This window comes from Phasianus colchicus, chromosome 1 (assembly GCF_987193195.1).
Source record: "Phasianus colchicus chromosome 1, bPhaCol1.hap1.1, whole genome shotgun sequence".
Classification (NCBI taxonomy): Eukaryota; Metazoa; Chordata; class Aves; order Galliformes; family Phasianidae; genus Phasianus; species Phasianus colchicus.
In genome coordinates this window covers 194,345,709-194,366,787 of record NC_143436.1, presented here as the reverse complement: position 1 = coordinate 194,366,787, position 21,079 = coordinate 194,345,709, and the positions used below count along the sequence as shown (strand labels likewise).

General features: G+C 39.6%; 1 protein-coding gene across 1 annotated transcript in view; it reads right to left on the bottom strand.

Moving 5' to 3' along the window:
* The window catches only part of RSF1 (remodeling and spacing factor 1), a 61,655-nt gene that overhangs the window by 26,423 nt on the left and 14,153 nt on the right, over positions 1-21,079 (bottom strand). The window contains exons 2-6 of the mRNA XM_031601071.2: positions 14,325-14,416; positions 10,089-10,181; positions 9,590-9,795; positions 7,495-7,649; positions 1,680-3,403 (exon numbers count right to left, since the gene is read on the bottom strand). Coding sequence (XP_031456931.2) covers positions 1,680-3,403; positions 7,495-7,649; positions 9,590-9,795; positions 10,089-10,181; positions 14,325-14,416 — 2,270 coding nt within the window. The remainder of the gene's footprint in view (positions 1-1,679; positions 3,404-7,494; positions 7,650-9,589; positions 9,796-10,088; positions 10,182-14,324; positions 14,417-21,079) is intronic.

Here is a 21,079-nt window from a genome sequence, read left to right as displayed (position 1 = left end):
TTTTTATGATAGTTCTCCTCAATCCAAACCGAATATATGTATACATATAGTTGGCTTTTTTTCTTTTTTAACATGCACTTCATCTCTTTCATTTTGCTTTAGGAAACATGCTTACACTCTAACAAGTACATTAATCTCAGTGTTTTTGAAGCTCTCTTTTATGATAGGCAGAGTTTTCTGAAAGAAAATCAGTGCACCATGTAAGGGCACAGTCTGCTTTCACATTTATACTTTTCCATTCTTTTTCATAAGTAAAAAACCAATCCATTTGATGCTAGTTGAAAAGGGCATTCACCCCTTTATATAATATCCACCTTAATAAAATAACCACATGTCTTACCAGTGACTTATTTGGACATTTATTTATTTTAAGGACTGGAAAAATGACTTCTCTTATCTACTACATGAAGTGTTAAGTTTTATCAGAGATTTGTTTAAGATATATTTGGATGAAAGAAGAATTCCAATTACAATTCGGACTCACATTTTGCATTAGTTAAAATTACTTCCTACAACCAGGCTATTTTAACTTCACAATAATATACCAAAAATGCAAGTTCTCACAAATATTTTTTACCCTCCGGAAACTGAAAAAGGAAAATACCCTCCCTAGGTTTTTCAGCTCAAAACAGTTTTCATTTATGACTAGGTTACTCTCTGTTCTGAAGCAGCTAAATAAACCAAAATGTACAAAATATTCTGCAGGACACACTCAAACCACAGCAATACATCATACTGGCGAAATTTCATTTCAGGTCCTTATCATTAACTTCTGTCTCTTTAGTGATGTCATTATTCACTAAACTTTAGTAGAAAACTGTACTTTAAATCCATGAGAGAATTAATTTAATTTGAGGCTTCATCATATGTCATCTTTATTTTGAATCTATCTATAAAGAACCTCTTCACAAAGAAGAAAAAAAAAAAGATAAAATATTCAGTAAAACTGTTCATTTTATGAAGGTTATTCAGAACTTGCTGAATATGTGTGTGTGTTGGTAAAACTACAGGAACAATAAGGAAATGCACAGTAGTGAAATGTGAAGAGGATTTCAAGCTGATAGAAAACAGCGTACTTAAAAATACAGACTGCTTTTTGCTCCTTGCTTTTCTTTGGCATTGCACACCTAGAAACATAAGGAAGTTAAATGAATAAAGCTGTTGATGATTATATTAATTTACAAGCACTATATAGATGCACATTTAACTTTTTGTATGAAAAAGACACCTCTGCCCAAAGAAAACTGTGTATCCCATATGTAAGAAGTCATAATATTTGTTTCTTTGCTTACGCTCATTCTCAAACTGACCAGCCAGACACCAGCAAGTATCCACCTAGAAAATCTACAGGATTTTTTCCATTGGAAGAATGGAAGTCTCCATTCAGCCACACAGTCAAACTGACTCAGGTCTGATCGTGTCATGTTTTAAAAGAATTCACTTGGGTTGATTTGGTCTCACATCTCACATACATGAAAAATGTTAGAAGCTGCTAAGTCAACAGATATTAGCACTTCCTTAAAGGTTGGTTTTAAGTTGGTTGAATCCACTAACCAGACTGCAAATCTAGCTCCATGCAAAGGCTGACCAAAGGGAAGTAATCTTTAATATTCTTATGTAAATGCATATACTCCTATTAGGAAAGACTGTGGCAACCCCAAACAGTGAAACTATATTACCTTGTTAACCTTAGAATTTGACTCCTTCTCTTGTTTTTTTGCATCTTCTTTTCTTTCCTGCTTATGTGCAGGTTTCTCCTCTTCCTCTTCAGTTCGTTTTTTGTCAGATTTCTGATCCCGAGTCTCCACAACTTTCGGAGTTGGCTTAGATATTCTTGGGGATCTCCTTAGCGTGCGGCCAGCAGTGACATCTTCTGGTGGTGTTTCTGCTTTTCTCTTCCTACTGGAGATCCTGATAGTTAATTTAATCCCTTCTTTCTGTCTTTCAGAAGTAATTTCTTTATTATCTGTTGTGCAGCTTTCTTCTTCAGAAACTAGTTTATACTTAAATTTGCTTTTAGGTGTTGGGGAATCCTTTTTAGTCTCGGAGGAGTTCTCTAGATTGGATGCATGGGCATCATCTAATCCCTCTGGCTCTGGCTTGGCAGCTTCAGGTTCTTCTTCGGGTTTTTCAGGGCTGGATTTTTCTTCTACTTGACTCTCCTCAAGGAGAGCAGGTTTAGCATCAGAGCCCTCTGCTTCCAAAACAGGCTTCTCTAAAGTAACAGGGGAAGAAGATGGAGGGGGTGTCTCAGCAGCTTTGGGAGAATCAGGTTTCTCCTCAGGCTCACTTCTGCTTTTTGAGGTCTCTTCCTCAGACAGTGCAGGCTTGGGCAGTTCTGCAGGAGCAGATGCATCTGTGGGCTTCTCCCGCTTCTCTAAACATTCTTTGGGTGGTGGCAGTCTGTCCTTTTTGATTATCGTGGCTAGTTTCTCTTCGGGTTTTTTGGCACAGTCTTCAGAGTTTGAAGATGCTTCCACTACCATTTCAGTAGCTGGACTGTCAAAGCTCTCCTTTTCCACAGGACTAGATTCCTCCTTGAAAGGCACTTTCTGATTTGAAACCTCAGAGACCACAGCTCCTAGCTCTTTCACCACAGTTACTGCATTTTTCTCAACCTCACATGCTTTTATAATTTTACTAACAGAATTTAGGGAGTCTGATACCTTTTCCCCACTTTTACTGTTTTTCTCTTTTAATGAGCTGCTGTCTTCCTTTGTACCAACAGAGTGCTCCGACCTATTATTTTGTATGACACTTGGGGTTATTTTTTCACTGCTAACTTCTCCATTTACCAGCACTTTGCCATCGGGACATAAAGCAGTAATTGTAGGGACTCTCTTAAAAGTTTCCTCTTCTGGTTTCCCCTCTTCCTTCAAGACATCCTTCGTTGGAGTCACGCATTTACACAGGGACCCCTTTATAGGACTGTCATAGTCATCTGTCAGCTTGATCTCTCGCTTTTTAAGGGGTATTTTTGCCTGCTGGTCATTTTTAAGTTTCTCACTTTCTTCTACAGATTTCTCCACAATTTCCTGGGGAGTTTTGACATTAACACAAAATTCTAACCTCTCGGGCTCATGAACTGCTATTTTGTCAGTAGAACTTTTTACTTCTTTTAGGTCTTTTGGTTCTATTTTGTTTTCCTTCACCTCTGCTTTAACAGGCTTGACATTTTCTTTAAAGGAGTCACTTTCTTCTTTGACAGTTTGTTTCTCTTCGTTGTATTCCGAAGGCTTCTCTAATTTTACTATTACTGGCAATTTTATAATTTCTTTTTCTTCAGCCTTCTCCATTTTCATCATGTTTTCATCCTCTTTGACCACAGGAAGAGGAAGACTTTCCAATTCCTTTGACTGTTCCTCCACCTCATCTTTTTCTTCTTTGATTTTTAATTGGTTTTCTGTTGACAGAGAAAAACAATGATGAAACAACCAGGGGACCTATAGGATTACAAACAGCATCCATGAAAATGAAGGCGTATCTAAAAAAATCAACAACCCAAAGCTCCCTGCAAATAAATATTCTCTCCTGGAATTATTAGGAGTCTGGCTTGTCTCTAGCTGTCATTAAGCAAGGAGGCTGCCAATTTTTAGCTGCAGAATCACCATTTGGCTTAATTACACGCCAAGATAAACCTAAATTTCAGATCCTTTTAGCAGAATTCTATACTTATCCTCCTTTATACATCTCAATTCCCTCTTCATTTGTAATACAATACCTTCAAAGAACAGATACAGAAAACCCAAGCACGGCGTGCAAGGAGCATCAACTTTCAAGAAATCTCTCTTGAGTGTCTGAGTTTTTTTCACAAACCAGACCATGCTGTAAGATCCCATGCTCTTCAAGTCAAATCCTACACACAGAACCATAAGATGGCTTAAGTTGGAAGGGACCGTAAAGATCACAGAGTTCCAATCCCCTGCCATGGGCAGGGTTGCCACCCACAAGGTCAGGCTGTTCAGAAGACTCAGAGCTCTTCCCATGAATCTGGTACTCACATGAATCAGTTCCCTGTTTGTACACATTTTTATTTCAAGAAACATCTAGCTGTTGTATCTCAACATTTCAGGGGGGTGGGGGGGAAACAACCAACAGAAAATTCACCTGAATTCTCTATTCCTGGGCAATGACTACATTTTCTATGTACAATCAAAACGCATGTAACAGACTGTATTCTACATTCACTTCATTTGCCATTTCTAAGACAAACAAACAACAGAAAATCCTGCAGAACTTAAAAAATTAGATCACACCTGCTTTGCTTAAGCAATTTTGAATCACTGGGGCTCACAGTTACAGCATTCAGAAGAATCCATACATTTATTCTGTTGCTCTGTATTTCATGCAATTATTTATCATTACTGAAGCTACTTAACATCTCAGGTGTTTTATTCTGCCATGCTTTTTGAGTCAGGTAGGGACAGAGCTAATTAGAAAAAGCAAAGATGATACAGTACAGGTAGTGTAACAGCATCTTCTACCATCTGGAAGATGCTACAGAACAGGCGCCATAACTCCCACCAAAGCCATGTTTTCTTTCTTCTACCTCACCCCTCTCCCTCCACACTGGTGTGATTCTTTTCCAAGCTGAGAACTTCCCAAACTGATTACCAACATGAAAGGCAAGAACATGAATTAATTACATTTAGAGAAAATAAACATTTTACAAAAGAAAAGAGTGGTGAGGAAGTAAGTCATATGCTTTAGAATGTTTCTAAATACAAAGAACATACCCAAATAAGCCTCAGCAAGTAGCAAAGAGTGCAAGATGCATCTCCAGATGCAATAGATGCAACCAGAAGTAATAACAGTTTGAAGGCTGAAGGATGCTTGTTTCTCCCTTCATAGAGGTAATCACCACTTTGAGCTCTTGTAACAATAAAGCCACCTCTCTAAAGACATTTGTCAGTAATTGACAGTGACACATTCAGTGTGCACATATCCTTCCATCTTCTCTTCATATCTTTCTGGATTGACTTACATGAACCATTTCTTCCCATCATCAGCTGCTTTTTCCCAACTAACATCACCAGAAACCCCAAAACCTCATCCTGCACTAATAAAGCAATGGCTTTTCTAAGATCTGCTTTTTAACTCTCCCAGCTGCTCAAAAAGTACTTCATATGCCACAATGACTCAGCAGATGCACAAATTGTCTTAAAGCTATTCAAATCAAGAAGGCTAGGTAAAAAAAAAAAAAAAAGCAAGATCTGGATCCATTTATTTTTGAATGAACGACTTTAATGCTATTTGGAAAACTGTCAAAGCAGCTTTCAGTCCTTCTGATAAATTTTCATAGAACCTTTGAAGGGCTTTTATATATTCCTAGAATTTGAGGACAGTTTGATGTCTAGTAGGAAGAATTATTAAACTTAACTGATCAAAGTGCTGCTCTGTGAGTACACTGGCTGCAATTAAATCACAGCACATATAAATACTGTCATTAATCATTAGGTCTGTGGGACTAGTGCAACAATGCCAGTGACTCTGGTGACACTGAAGTGTGCAAAAGGACTTTGGGACTTGTCTACAGTGGAGACTTTGGTTAAGATGTTATAAAATGAATTATTTTGACTTCAGTAAAATCATATTCAAAAAGGAGGTCTTGATTACATTAATTAAGCTGACCTGACTAATTAGTGAGACAAAAGCAAGATCAGTACTCTAGAATGAACTCTACAGTATCAGTAACCACATAGATTGTGTTGTCATATGCATGCAAAGCTAGATACTGGTCTTAGATGGAGACAATTCTCCCAGTGCTTGTCACAGTTTACTGCGATTTCTGCACTTGTCTTTCAACACTTCCAAACCTAAATTATATTTACCTAAATGTTTCATTTATTTCTTCCATTCTACAATGTTTGTTGCAAAGAATAGGAATGAGAAGAAGCATTTCTCTTTGATACTGAGAACCGGACAGGTCTTGCTAATTCTGTATATCCAGTTAAACTGCAGAACCACAGAATGGCACAGGTTGGAAGGGACCTCAAGAGATCATTGAGTCCATCTCCTTGCTAAAGTAAGTTCCCTACAATAGGTGGCAATGGTAGATGTCCATATGGGTCTTGAATATTTCCATAGAAGGAGACTCCACCATCTCTTTGGACAATCTGTTCCAGGATTCCATCACCCTTACCGTAACAAACTTCTTCCACATGTTAGTATGGAACTTCCTATGTTCAAGTTTTAGGCCATTACTCTTTGCCCTATTGCTACACACCACCAAGAAGAGCCTGACCTCATCTACTTACCTCCCACCTCCCTTCAGATACTTATAAACATTTATCAGATCTCCTCCCAGTCGTCTTCTGAACATACCCAGGTTACTCAGCCTTTCCTCATACGGGAAGTGCTCCAGGCCCTCTATCATCTTTGTGGCCCTCCTCTGGACTCCTTCCAGGAGATCCCTGACTTTTGAACTGGGGAGCCCAGAACTGGATACAGCAGTCTAAATGTGGCCTCAGCAGGGCAGAGTAGAGGGGGAGGATCACCTCCCTTGACCTACTGGCCACACTCTTTTTAATGCACCCCAGGACCCCACTGGCCTTCTTGGCCACAAAGGTTACACTGCTGGCTCATGGCCAACCTGCTGTCCACCAGAACCCCTGGGTCCTTCTGTGCAGGGCTCCTCTCCAGTAGGTAACAGATTAATTAAACAGATTTGAAGAAACACACATTAACACACTGGTATCTTAAATCTTGTTTCTGATTGAGCAACTCCTTTCCTGTAGTTTAACCAAATGTTAATGTTAGATAGTAACCAGGGTAAAATCACTTGGGATAAGGAGCTTTTAGCTTCTCATAACCTAAGAAAAATCTTGTAACAAAATATTTCAGGCTGATACTAAGTAAAACCAATGCACAAACCACCAAGTCAGGCAAGATATTTAATATGTGCAATGACATGATAATAAGGAAGGAAAATGGGTTCTTTACTAGAAAAAATAACATGGTGGAGGCAGCTCACGACCACTTCATGTATAAATATTTTTGTATTTCAAATTGTTTCAACATAAGCTCATGCCTTCTTCAAGATAGTGAGGAAAAAGCCTGTATTTTTGATTCAAACTTGAAAGTAAAAATAAGTAACATACACATATTGTATTGACTTCAATCATGGCATTGCACAAAGTTTTTTTTTTTTTCTTTTCGAAATTTTAATATTAATAGAACAGGAAAAGTTGGGCAACAACTCCACAAAAACATACATTGACATATTTACAATACTATACAAAATGTACAGCATAAGTAAAATTAATTGGAAAACAATTTATACATATCTCTCCTTTTATAAATAACTTGCATCTAAATATGCACTAAAAAAAACCCACAATATTTATCAGTGTTCACTTGATCTACTATGAACAGAAACGGTTTTTTGTTTTGTTGTTTTAAAGAGTTCTAATCTAAAACAGTAACTTTTAATCAAGTTGAAAATTCTGACACTGCCACAGCACAACATTTAAAATGTGAGAAAAGGCAGAAAACCTTGTGTAGATGCTTCTTCACCCTTTTTGGTGTCTTCATCTTCTATACTTGGGCTTTCACGTGATGAATTCTCCTGCTGAGAATTGTTTTTCAGCAGGGCAGGATCAATTTGTGCTTTCAGGAGCTCAAGGGTCTCGGCAAGCTCATTTCGGTTTCTGGATGATGGAAGAAAAAACATATTGTCTGATAAGCCACTTACTCACTCACCCCAGAGGGATTCATTAAAAATAAACAAACACCATCTGTTTAAATGAACACTGCCCTGAAAACCTTATACATGAGCATAGTGAATGCCTGTCCTACCAGAGTGGCTGAATTTTGCATTCAGAAATCTTCCAACTCATCCATACCACAATAAAATCACTTTGTTTTGAAGGGCGTTATCTATCCAGACTCAAGTCCTGTTGGTCTGGACCCAAGCTGCTACTATTTATTCTTGTTTTATTTATCCTTCTTTTACCTGTTCTCACTGGCTTCTCTTTGCAATTTCTTCTTAATGCATTTAGAAAACAATATAAAGATGTCCAGAAGGTTCTGGCTATTTGTATATCTCTATGTGCTTGAACATCAATGCATTTTAACTCCTTACACTGGATATCTAGCTAGAAAAACCAAAACCGTAATAGATAATGAGTTTGAGTGTTAATTAAACAGGTTCTTTATTTTCAAAACAGACTAGAATCACAAGACTCTCACATTTCCTTTTCCAAAGTCAACATTCAACAACTAGATTCAATAGAAAAAAAAAAGAAAAAAAAAAAAGGCTGGAAGTGCATCAAGCCTGACTCAGAGAATTACACAGGTTTAAAAGGATTTCAGATGTCATCACGCATTACTGTGTTTTTCTGCAGTAAGTATGAGTGTCAGAACTTGCCCAGAGGAAGTCCCATTTCCTCTGCTTTTGGCATTGATCCCTGGAGTCCAGAATGTAGGAAAATGATAAATGCTGTTCAGCAATTGGTTGGCTTGTTTAGATGCATTTCCTTTATTCACCCATAACAGCTGTCTCAATTTCATTGGTGGTAAGGCTTATCACTTTATGGCCCATTCACAGTGGTTTAAAACATTCTGTATGACTAACCTAGTTACTAAGCTTTGGATATTTAGGTAAGCTATAAAAATTAAATTTATTTATAAACATAAAAATTTAAAAATTACATTAAAATTATGGAAATTAGAACTTACAAACAGAAAAATAAAAATAAAAATAATATACATTATGTAACTTCTTAAGATTTATTCTTACATCTCTATGTATTAATTTAGTCAGAGTTGATGCTACTGGGCCCAGTTTAAAATCCTTCTGCAATTAATTAGTCAAAAGAAAAATAAGTTTACATGGAGAAGATGAAGTAAGAACAGATAACTGCTAGATACAAAAAACATATATATATATGTAGAACTAATTGTTTTTCTATTAACATCCATGCATCCTGTACGTAAAGAGGGATATAACAAAGTATGTAACTAAAATCACAAAAATCCATGTCTGTGGCTAAAATATCACTAAAATATTATCAGACCAAATATGAAGCAACAGAGACCCAGGGGCACTGAGTCATGCACATGTCACTCTGTATCACCATCATGTACCTCAACTCCAGTTATCTATGAGCTGAATTCTGCTCCAGGAAGGGCTCTGTACCCATTTGGATGGTCAGCAATGCTTTTAGTTCCATGAAGTTCAAATTGCAACATAATTGTTGTAAGAACAAAACTGTCCACTTATAACGGTCTTCTTAGGACAGAAGCTAAAGAAGGAACAATTCCCCTCCATCTCCAAAGGGAAAAAGCATGTCAGGAGGAAACATGGAGGCATTGTCCTCAAAACAGTTTTCTCTTAGTACCCTTTCCATACATCCTTTATAGCTTAATTGAGCATAAAAGTCATTAGCTATCATGGACAAATCTGAGAGATATTTCTGAACTATTTTTTCATTAAATTACACATGTGCAGGTAGAAAATCCCACTGTAAGATATCTGTGAGAAATGGAGATGGAGTGAAATGAATTTCCGAACCCCAGCCACACGTAGCCACAAGAATCCCACCCTACAAAACCTGGGGAAAAAAAGGGAGAAAAAAAAAAGGAATACCTAACAATGCACTTCCATGTGGATCCATCCTGGTCATCCTGTTCTTCTATGTACATCCTGACATTATGCTCCTGATCCAGCTGATACCAATACATCAGTCCATCCTTGTCTCGACCAATAGGCTGAAGGCGCATGGCATCAGCATCCTCCTCATTAATTATATTTTTGAACTTCAGATTGTCATCAAATTGACATTCACAGAGATACTGAAAAAAAAAATGAGTAAGTGGAAGGAATGTTAAAACATAAAAACATAAAGAGAAATAACACGTGGAAGTATAAGTAAGAAAAATAAGCATGTAAAGCATGACGTTGTTTGGGCCTGTCCCACTACAAAGAACAACGCTCCTGCCCCAAAACCAGATCCAGGTTTAATACATCCAGACATGGGTCAGCCAAGTGAAATTTGCAAGATGCTTCAGTGAGTGAGAAAGTCAAATCTCTAAGATATTCAAGCAAGTAAGGAAAAAGACAGTAAGAAACTTAGTTGAATGCATACCTTCAGAATCCCCAGTTTGCATTCGACACTCATTTCTAGGTATCCTTTTTTTTCCATCTCCCAAGCCCAAGTGCTGTTGAATTCTTGGCATATCTGTCACAAAGAAAACACTGAGATTAGTAGGGTTAGTGAATAAAAGTAACTTTAAACTTTTATATTAATAGTACCTCACTGCACTAAAATTATACGTGATTTTGTCAGGATTGTAAGTCAAAAAGACTTGAACAACAACAACAAAAAAAACAGGATAGGTCAGAAAGCATTGGCAAAACTCCATGGAAGAATGTATCACTAAGACCCTGATACCAGCTACTTTAAAACTCTTACATTTGGCAGCACAACTCTGATCTGTGAAGTTATTCTCATCTTTGCTATGCAAAAACTTCCATTTTTCTGTATATTTAGAAAATAAATTCTCTTGAGTAGATGTGATTTCTTAGCATATCTTTACAGCACTTAGCACATCAGCTGCTGAGCCCCCTTGGGATCCTGCAGTCCTACAACTGTACTGCAGATAAATGAGACTTACACTCTGTGTTGTGGAATTACTGGGCATAATAGCTTGGCCCTCGAGTCATTCGATAAATATTTTAAAATATTTTAAGTGCAGCCAGCCTCAACTTACTAAAAGCAAATAAGTTCAATGCATTCAAGAGGAAAAAAGCACAGAACATGAAAAAAGCAGCAAGAAAGGACGAAGACTCAATCACAGGAACCTCCAATAACAGCAGTGCAGAAGGAATTCCCTCTCCTCCCTAAAGGAGTCAAATGTGCTTAAAAGAACTCATGGAAAGGAAAAACACAGCAGGAGCTCTGTGTCAAAGCTGCAGCAGTGAGAACTCCAACCTGTTCAGGCAGGAATACCTATCAGAAGAGGCAGGGGTTCAGCACAGCCACGTCTCCAGTTGAGAATATTTTGAAGTGCCACCCCTGAATCACAGCTATCCAAATCAGCACATCCTCTGCACCCCAGTCCACAAGGAGCCAAAGCTCTGCTGAGCAAACTCAATCAGTACTCAATAGTCTCCCACTCACCAAATTATCAAATACATGATGTTATCACTAAGCTACTGAACGACTTGGAAATCACATATGAAAGCAGCTTTCTTCGAAAACAAAAGGAAAAATGACACTAAATTTCCCCACTAGATGTACTGTACAACTCAGTGTGGGCTACAACCAAAAGAGGTGTTCTCACTCCTCTGTCCCCACGGCCACACTACCCCCAGTACTGACACAAGTTCTTCACTGGCCTAAGTGTAAGTTAGTTAAGGTGGATAAAATAGCAGAAAGCTACTTCTTTTTGTTGTGGAGAGCTGCTTTTCTGCTGGCTCTGTTGCCTGAACTGGCTCACTGTGGGGTCAGGTAAGCTTCAAGAGCACCAAGAAAGGGAAACGTGGGACCATGCTTGTTGGTATCAGCTTGCAATTAGGTTGGCTCACATCATAAATCACACTGACTCTGTGACCTATGGGAATGGTGAAGACATGCTCCGATAACAAGGAATTCTGCTGAGGAGCAGTTTTTCCTAATCTGAGGCTAAGGCATTAACACAGGTTCTCCTCTGGCACAAAGCTCACAGCAAGAGAAGCAATTGTTCCTCAAGCACTAAACAAGCTTATTCTGCTTTCTCCTTCATTTTCAATACTGGAACACAAAGAACTCTGGGAAACTGTACATCAAACCCCTGCTCAGGGCAGATGCCAGTCATTGCTCATTGCTTGCTCATTAAGTATGAAAGCAATAATGAGAAGTTTCATGTGCTTCAGAAGCGTATGATTGTCAAAGCAACAACTCAAGAGACATAAGAGCTGATAAAGCATCTGTTCAGACTGAAATGACTACATTTTGACAATCAAAAACCAGATGATCACGCTTTCTACTGACAAGCACTGTCACAGCCCTGAACTATAGATCCCACTGACGTGAGTCCTGTCTCAATATCAGTCTCTGACTTCACAGAAAGGACATTTCACACCAAACAAAAGCCTGCTGCTCATGGGAACAGCTGCTTTCTCCACACTGAAGAGCAGCCAGTAGCTCCCTACCCTGTGAAAAAGATGTCAGGACGTCTCTCAAACATTTTCAAAGCAGCTACAGCAGCATCCAACATTTCCTATAAGCTCACTCCACACTTTCACTTAAACCAATAAAAAGAGGAAGGTGACAAACATAGCAGAGGAGTCTGCCTACGTGGGACTACCGAGCCCTCAACTCTTAACAACTGGGGCAGAACGGTGTGGTCAAGGCTGAAGGTTTTGAATTCACCAGCCCAGAGAAATTCTATCTGTACATAAACACAAAATATGTTTGACAAGAGTCAGTGAAAGCATTCTGTTGGGAGACAGAGCCGTCTGAATGAATTCAGTTGCATGTTTCCCAAAGCAGCTAAGCTGGCCAGCTCTTGTCAGCTGTTAAAACATGCAGGACAAACTCCTCCTTCACTTCACTCATACACAACCATGGAGGTGCTTCGTACTGGAAAAATTCAGACCCTGAAACCCTACAGCCATTTGCTTCCAAAAAGAACAGTGTGTAGGCTGGTGAGGCAAAACTGGGTGGTTCACCACCAGGACAGAGTAGGGAAAGAGCTCTCAACTGCAGTGTTCACTTCCTAGTTAAGAACACTGCAGACATCTCCCAAGAACACTCAATGGTTCTACATGCTTTCCATTTTTCCTGGCTTTTGGGACATTTCCCAGAGCTCTTCCTTGTTTTTCTAACCTAATTATACCCTTTTGAAATGGGGGCAATATTAGCATACCTCTCTCATTAGTTATATTCAAATTCCTTTGTTCTCGAGATTCCTTTGAACCACTGGCTAGAATGAGTATCAGGTTAAATGAAGTAGAAGTTATTACTGCTTGCTAGGTCCTAACAGGGGCAGGTGGAAAGGTTTCCTCAGCACTCTCCCTCTTTGCTGAAGGAAGATTTTCCAGACTATTCCCTCATACACTTGTTTTCTCCCCATTTTCTGCTTACCATACAACTGCTTCAGAGGGATTTATATGCTCCCTGTTCAGGGGTAGGTTTCCACAGCTTGCTGGAATGGCTTTTGGGTATGTTAATGGATTTAATACAATGCAGTAATCACAGTACTTGGCGATACGTGAGCACACAGAAGGTGCACATATCACATTATTAGCTCAAAACAGCATCATAAATGCTTTACAGCTGGTGAAGAGGTCAGATCTCACCTTGGGCCCTTCAGCAGGCTGTTTCTTGACACAGCCCTGGTGGTCTCACACACATCATTATTTTAAAACTACACAAACCTCAAGGCAAATTCTTACCCCAGTAAATTTGATAGATAGGGGGGCAAACTGTAACTGGATCTGCTAACACCATTATTTGTTTTGCTGCTATCACCACAATGCTGTATTTCTAAGAAAGATGCAATCATGGCTGTGCAGACAATACCGAGGCCAGGTTGGATGGGGTCCTGGGGAACCTGACCTAATGCTGGCAACACTGCCCATGGCAGCAGGGTTGGAACCAGATGATCTCAGAGGTCTCTTCCATCTCAAACCATTCAGTGATTCTGTGATGACTCTAAGACTACATTTTGGCACGTGGAATAAGGTATCCAGAGGTGCCAAATTCCAAATTTTGAGCATTGTCTCTTTCTATTTTCTGAAGCAGTGTAAATTGTTTGAAATAAAAACTATTTGCACATAAGATGCCAACAAAGGCACAGCCACAACTAATATCCAAGATAGAATTAGGTAAAACAATGGGATGTTCTATTTTTACTGATGTTATACTGATTTTATCTTAGCTGAACCATTGTGAGCATACTGATCTAAACCACTGCAATGTTCTCATTTAATATTAGCACATGGTACAAAAGCTCTGTATGATAACTCACAACCAACTTATTTTAAAATGAATAGTTAATGTGTTAATTTCTCTGCTCAATGTAGTCTTGTTTGCAGGCTACTAAATCTGCTTCTATACTGAAAGTCTTAACGCTCAGAAAGTTTGTTTCTAGCAAGCATGAAGGTGTACCCTCTTGTACATGCAGGAGATAATGTTTATTTTTAGAGATTTTTGTACAAGTCTAGGCAGCCTGAAAGTTAAGCTGGGATCTTATGCAACTGAAGTCTGGGCACGCACATCGGTGTTGGCCACAGCAGAGCCCAAGGCTCACTATAATTCATACCAGGGATTGCTGACACAACAGCTCATCATAAGCATATTCCAGCAGTGCAGAATAATACAACATGCATATTGTACCTTGATCAAATATTTTTCCCATCTGTCTGCTGTGACAGACTTCCCAATCTTTCTCATCAGTTTCAAGTGAAGCTCCACCAATTCTTTTGGAACTGCAGCATTGAGAGAGAGAAAAAAAAAAGAAAGAAGTTATGAAGCCTGGTGCAAACACACTTCAATGCTAAACACTGATAACACTGTGAAAAACAGAAGTTGTAATAAAACATAGTAACTTCAAGTCTGCTATGAGCAGCTCTGTAACTCTCAGGCACTGGAATGGGCTGCCCAGGAGGTGGTGGAGTCACCGACCCTGGAGGTGTTCAAGGAACACTTGGATGTTGTGTTTTGGGATATGGCTTAGTGAGAACTATTTGGGATAGGTGGATGGTTGGACTGGATGATCTCGTAGGTCTTTTCCAACCTTGGTGATTCTGTGATAAAATAACAACAGCAGGATGAAAGTAGTTGCATAGCTCTTTTTGTTTAGATTTACATCTACAATGATCGTTGTCCTTCCAGTGTTGAGCCAGGAAGGCTCCAACCAACGATCACTGTCCTTCATTGAACCAGGAATTACACCTCAATGATAAATATCCCAAACTCTTGGCAGTGTTAAACTAAAAACTGCACAGGACCCATGCCAGTCAAACATCTACAGACACAACACCTCCTGACTGCCAGCGCACACCTGCAGCTGCCTCCAGAAATCCAGAAGGTATCTGTGCCATGCCTGGAATATCGCTGAATCCCAACTATTTTTGGCTGGGTGCAAGCTATGGGAGAAATGTTCTAGAAACTCTATCCTCATGGATACAACCTTGCTATCTATTTAAACTCTTTTGTGCTGGACGGACGGAGAGAGGAACCCAAGATTTGAAGAGTGAGGGATGGAAGCCAGAAATGCTGCTGAGCACAGCTGCATGAGTGCAGGCACAAAATCAATGTTTCCCACCTGAATTATAGCTTACTGCACACTTCCCAAACACAGCTTCGACACCTCGCCTCACATCCGCGATTTGTAAATCAATCTGGCACCACCAAGTGGCAAAGCTGCAGAACATCAATTTTATCAGTGGGAAACTTTTCTAACTTGAAAAAAATATTATGAATGCAACTACACATGCCCAATGGAGAGAGCTGTCTCACAGTCTGTTGAGAAGAGCTTAAGGAAGTGAAATTTTTACTCCTTTTATTTAGATGCTGTTTGTATACTCCTTTATTTTCTGAAAGCATTTTCGTTCAGCTCTGCACACACACCTAAAAAGCTGAAATAAGAACTCTTATGATCATTACTTATGTTTTTCTGCTCATTCAGTAGTATTCTTTGACACATGATAAATAGCTGGGACACAAAACACCTTTGTTCTAAAGCAGATGTTACTGAGATAATTCTTCTTTTCCTGGTCTATTCAATGTTTGAGTCTCTTTGCAAATCCTTCCATTATTTGACTTGATTTCACATCACTGATACCCGTCTTTCAAATGCCTCTATTTTCAGATGAGTGTAAGTTGGTTTGTTTAAGATGCTTGCTTTATTTCAGAAGATCATCTTCACTGGTTTGCAGCCAGCAAGTTAATACACAACCACAGTTCCCATTAAATACAGAAAGATTCAGCCTGGTAGCCATAAAGAGATCTCCTTTAAACCAAAGCAATTCTCAGGCAACAACTCCAGGCCAGTCCAGACCTCTTCTTTTTCACTCAGTTACTGTTGTTTCCATTACCACTGCATATTGAAGAAACTTCACACATCTCCTCCCTCGTTCTCCCCCAAATTGGTGCATTTCACAACTTTAAACCACCACATATCTTAAAAAGAATGAGATCAAAAGGTCTTAACCCCAATGGATGCTGAGCACTTGGCACCAACAAAATTAAGCCCAAAGCACTTTATACACATGAGCAATTCTATCAAAGGCAACTCATACAATTAAACCTCAGCTTGTGTTTGTGTAACGTGGAACTGAGCCAGAATATTCAAAACCTTGCTGGATCAAAGCTTCTGTTCTGCTTTCTTTTCTTCTTCTTTTCTTCTTTTTAATCAAATCTCTCTTCATAGGTACATATTGATTGGAATCCTGGCTTAAGGAAGGACGACTGATTTGTTCTGAATAATCAAATTCCCAGTCAACAAAAAGTCTTTGCCTTAGAAGAAATGGGAAATTCAGACCCTGGAAAGTGATTTGGTACATTCATCCTTGGGCAGCACTCAGGGATGTGGCAGCACCTACTGACAGCTCACTTCTTTCCCAAGGTTTTAGCATTTCAGGTCCTGCACTTCTGGGATCTTGGTAATGTACTCACACAGTTACTTTCAAAAAGAAACTTCACAGCATTTTGAACCCTTTCTATATTTATTTATCATCACTTTTGCTTTTTTAATGCACTGTAACAGTCTTCATGCAGAGAGGAGGTGTTAGGAAGGCTGAAGAGTGATGGAAGATCCATCCTTAGGCAAAGCACCCAATTGGAAACAAGGTGAAGTGCACCAGCAAACCAGACCATCTCAGCAATACACTGGACTTGCATGGCTTTAAACTTGCTTACCTCTGCTTAGAAGATGAAGTTCCATGAAGAGAGACATTGATAAGAATCATTTTTACAATACTCTTCCAATCCTACTTGGGATAGATTCAAAATAATGAACATAAGATGCAATTACTCCTGGGTAATCACTCTTCACTTTTCTTAAGTTTCACATGAAGAAGGAAAAATTCATGCAATCTTCCTTGAATAATAGTCATTTTGGTAAAGCTATTGCCAAAATAGTGTGACAGTGTACACCAAAATGTGAATGACACATCCAAATGTTCAAAAAGCATTGGTCTCTGCAAAGCAATATAGTAGCTCTCTAAAACCATGAGGTCCAACTTGATAGAGTACACCTCAGTGGTAGAGAAGACTTCAGGACTCCATGTGCAAGGCTAACGAAAAACTGACTGTGCTATTTTAAAAGAAAAAATGCCTTTTTTTTAGGAAAACTAGTAAAATTAAGCCATGGCCATCTGCTAGATATTCAAAAATATAGATTTATCATGAGAAGAAGAAATGAGTCAGAAAGAATGAGTCATTGGGTATAGAATTCTTGGGCTTCTGGTGCAGTTCAGGCAATTCTGTCAAGTCCTGCACTTTACTGGAAGGCATGCCCCTGTCTGGGCATCAGCAAACATCCTCTGAACATCATCCATCCCAGCATTTCAGGGAGCGTTCTCTCCATCAGTTATTGCTAATAAATTTGGAAAAGACAAAAAAATCTCAGTGGAGAAGAAGAAATAGGAACACAGGGAAGACCTGTCACGTGCTTAGAAAAGCCTCAGCTTCAGCACCAGCATAGAGCTGGCTGTGGCTACCCATCAACACCTCCCCAACACAACCAGAACCTCACCTGACCTCTGTCACTTTCCCTGCCAAAATTAACCCACTCCTAGCTGAATTAAACCAGATAAAATAATGGAGGAAAACAGAAAAAGCAGCACAAGGCCCTGGGTCTGGAGGAAAGATGATTACATATAAAGACGCTCGTATCAGAGCAGATCTACAATGCAAAGAGGAAGATGGGAATAATGGTGCACTCAGAGCCCTTAGCTCTGAATTCAACTGCAAAGCCTGTGCCTCTGTCTTCCTCCAAGGAGGAAAGGAAAAGCACAAGGAACCCCTTGCACTCAGGGAGGAGGGGGAAGGGAGAAAGAAGCAACATTTTGGGATGCAAAAGCAGCTAGCAGTTTGCATGCTTTGCAAATACAAACAGGTCCTCCCAGTTATACTAGAAAACCCTTTTACTATGCTAACTTGCTGTGGTATGCGAAAGAAAAAAAAGTGAATCCAAAGATAAACTGGGCAAGTATTTCCATTAACAGTTCTATCTTTCTCCCTTGACTGATTTCAGATGACATGACAGCTATGACCTCAGCATGGTAGGACTTCACTGTCAAATAAAACCATGCTAAGCATGCGGGCAGTTGAGATCAATGGGATCATGAATATCTCCCACCTCTTCTTCTACTAGCTCACCATATTCAATCATATAAAACTGATATGCGTTATCTACCAGCACCCTATGTTAGGAATTTAATGGCAAGCAAATATCAGACAGCTTCTATCATCTTGAAGGTCTTTTCCAAGCTGAGCAATTCTGTGATTCTGTGATGTTGCAATCTCCTCCACTCCCAGCTGGAGGAATCAGGACCAGAGCACCCAAAGAGACAAGTAACCACATTTCAAACAACTTCAGTATTTTCTATTTTTGTGTGCACAAATCTGAGGGCCCATGAGCAGTTTGAGGTGGCAAGCACCATTACATCTACGTTAGTTGTAACCAAAGATAAGTTCTCTGTTGGATTGGTTGGAATGGTTGGATATAAGGAAAAAAATATTCTAAGGAAGAGTGGTGATGCATTGGCAAAGGTTGCCCAGGGAGCTGGTGGAGTCACTGTTCTTGGAGGTGTTCAAGAAAAGGGTAAATGTGGACATGGACTGAGGGCATGGTGGGGATGGGCTGACAGTTGAACTAGATGATCTCAGTGGTCTTTTCCAACCTTAAGGATTCTGTGATTCTATGGAAAGCGAAATACTAAGGAGAAAAAAGGGGCTGGGATCTTCAGCAGCAGCACTGGTTTATGCCAACATAAATATTCCCCCCTAGGATTTACTTCACTTGTTTCTCACCCCAACTGTTAGAAGAAGCACACAAGATCTCTGCAGTTGTTATTAAAAACTTCATGGATGAGACAGAAAAATGATGGTCTTGTCATGAATGTGCTATGCTAAGTAACTGAAAGCACAGAAAACATCTAGAGTGAACCAGGCAAGAAGTTACAGTGAACATCTAAAAAACGGCTATGATAATGGGATTCATGCAGAACACAGTGAGCTCCATTCATGTGTTCATTCAAGCCTGGCATAAAAAAGAAATTGATGTATTTGATACCTATATCATTTCCTAAGATAAAAAGCAGTAGTTTCTGTTCCAAAGGACAACCTAAATATCTTACCCTCCAGTTGATTAACTTGATGAGTATTCCCATCCTACCTCCAAGCTGTGCGCCCATAGAAAAAAAAAAAAGAGATGCAGGAAAGGGGAGAAAATGTACTCCATCTTCCTAGTGAGAGCAAAAGAGCAATCAAACAAGCTGTAATTAAACAGAAAAATCCAAACAGAAAGAACAAGTCACCAAGCAGGTTTTTTTATATCCTATTCCTAGAAAGATTTTGGCAGGAATGAACAACAAACAAACCACGCTCACATTTAAATGACACTGCTATCCTAGCAAAGCCCTCTGAAATGTGGATGCTCAGCAGTTAGATCATTTCAGACATAGCAAGTACCTTTCTATCTCTTTTCTGTACAAACACCTACTGGAGAAGTCTCTGCTTCCCTGGGCTATGCAGAGTACGTGCCATTCTGATACCTGCTGACTCCCACTCACCCCACGGATCCCAGGACACACCGTCTCTTTCACCACCACACACAGCTGAATCACAACCCACAGGGACAGTGCTCTGAACAGAGACACAGAAGCCTTTCCCTTTCCCAAGATCTTTGATTAAGCTGTGTCATCAGCCTACAAGGCCTTGCTGTCACAGCCAACCAGGTTAAGACCTTAAAATTCAGCTCTACTTTTAGCGATGAGATTATTTTCAAATATTTAGAATTTATGACCCATTTGTCCAATTTGTTACTAAGCACTTTTCCCTCCCATGTTTTTCTTCCTGCCCTCTCCAACTGCCTGCAAATCAATCTCTTGTGCTCCCTAATGCCCACAGTACCATCAGTCACGCATCAGAAGAGACATAACTCTGGAAGCTGAAGAAGTGGACTCAGTACTCACCCACGAGCTGGAACTATCAGAGAATACAGGATTAAGGAAGAAAAGCACATTGCACTATACAGAGAAAATGAAACAGAGATAGAAAAAGAAGAAAGGAAAATGACTTTGAAAACAACGCAAGAAAAAATAGCACACCGTTTATTTTAGAAACTGGAAATTGCCCAGGAGAGGAAAGACAGCAAATAAAAGCCCTGCTTACCGTCTCAAAAAATGTACTGAAACAAAAATGGGCCCAAGCCCACACACTGGATACGGGAAGAGAGAATAAGAAAAATGAGACTGTGGCAGCAGTGTGCATGCAAACTGACCACACAGCAACACAGGTACTGAAAGCAAATGGAAATTGTAACAAATTGCTGTTGTTCAATGGGAAATCACTTCCAATGACCACATCGTGCACTTGAGCAAGTCAAGTGGTCTTAATTTGAAATAACTGATCGTTAATTCATGCACAGGCAAGCACTTGACTCTCTGAAGCTGCTGAGAGCACAGCCTGTAAATGTGAAGACATGGCAAAACAAGCAACTTTTATTCTGGCTAGTGAAAATCAGTAGGCAAGGGCCTTTCTGGGAGGATATTCCCTGCTGAGGCACCTGGGTCTCCATTGTAAGAGTAGTAACTATCCAAGACTTTCAGACCATGAACAAAAAAATCTCCTCGTTTCCCTCATTATGACTCAATACTTCTATAATAAAGAGAATCCATGATAAATGTGAAAGGAAAAAGAACGCTGTGCACAAGAACCACAAGGAACCAGCATGTAAGGGCAGCAGTTCTGGCCTCAAACCAACTGACAAAGGAAAGAAATGGGTGTGAATCCTGATGGGAGCTATTGCAGAGTGTTGAGCTAGTTCTGGTCAACCCATAGACTGCACATGGACAGAAGGACACTCCTATAGAGTCAGCTCATCGTATAGCAGGCATCTGACATCAGCCAGAGGAGCTGTG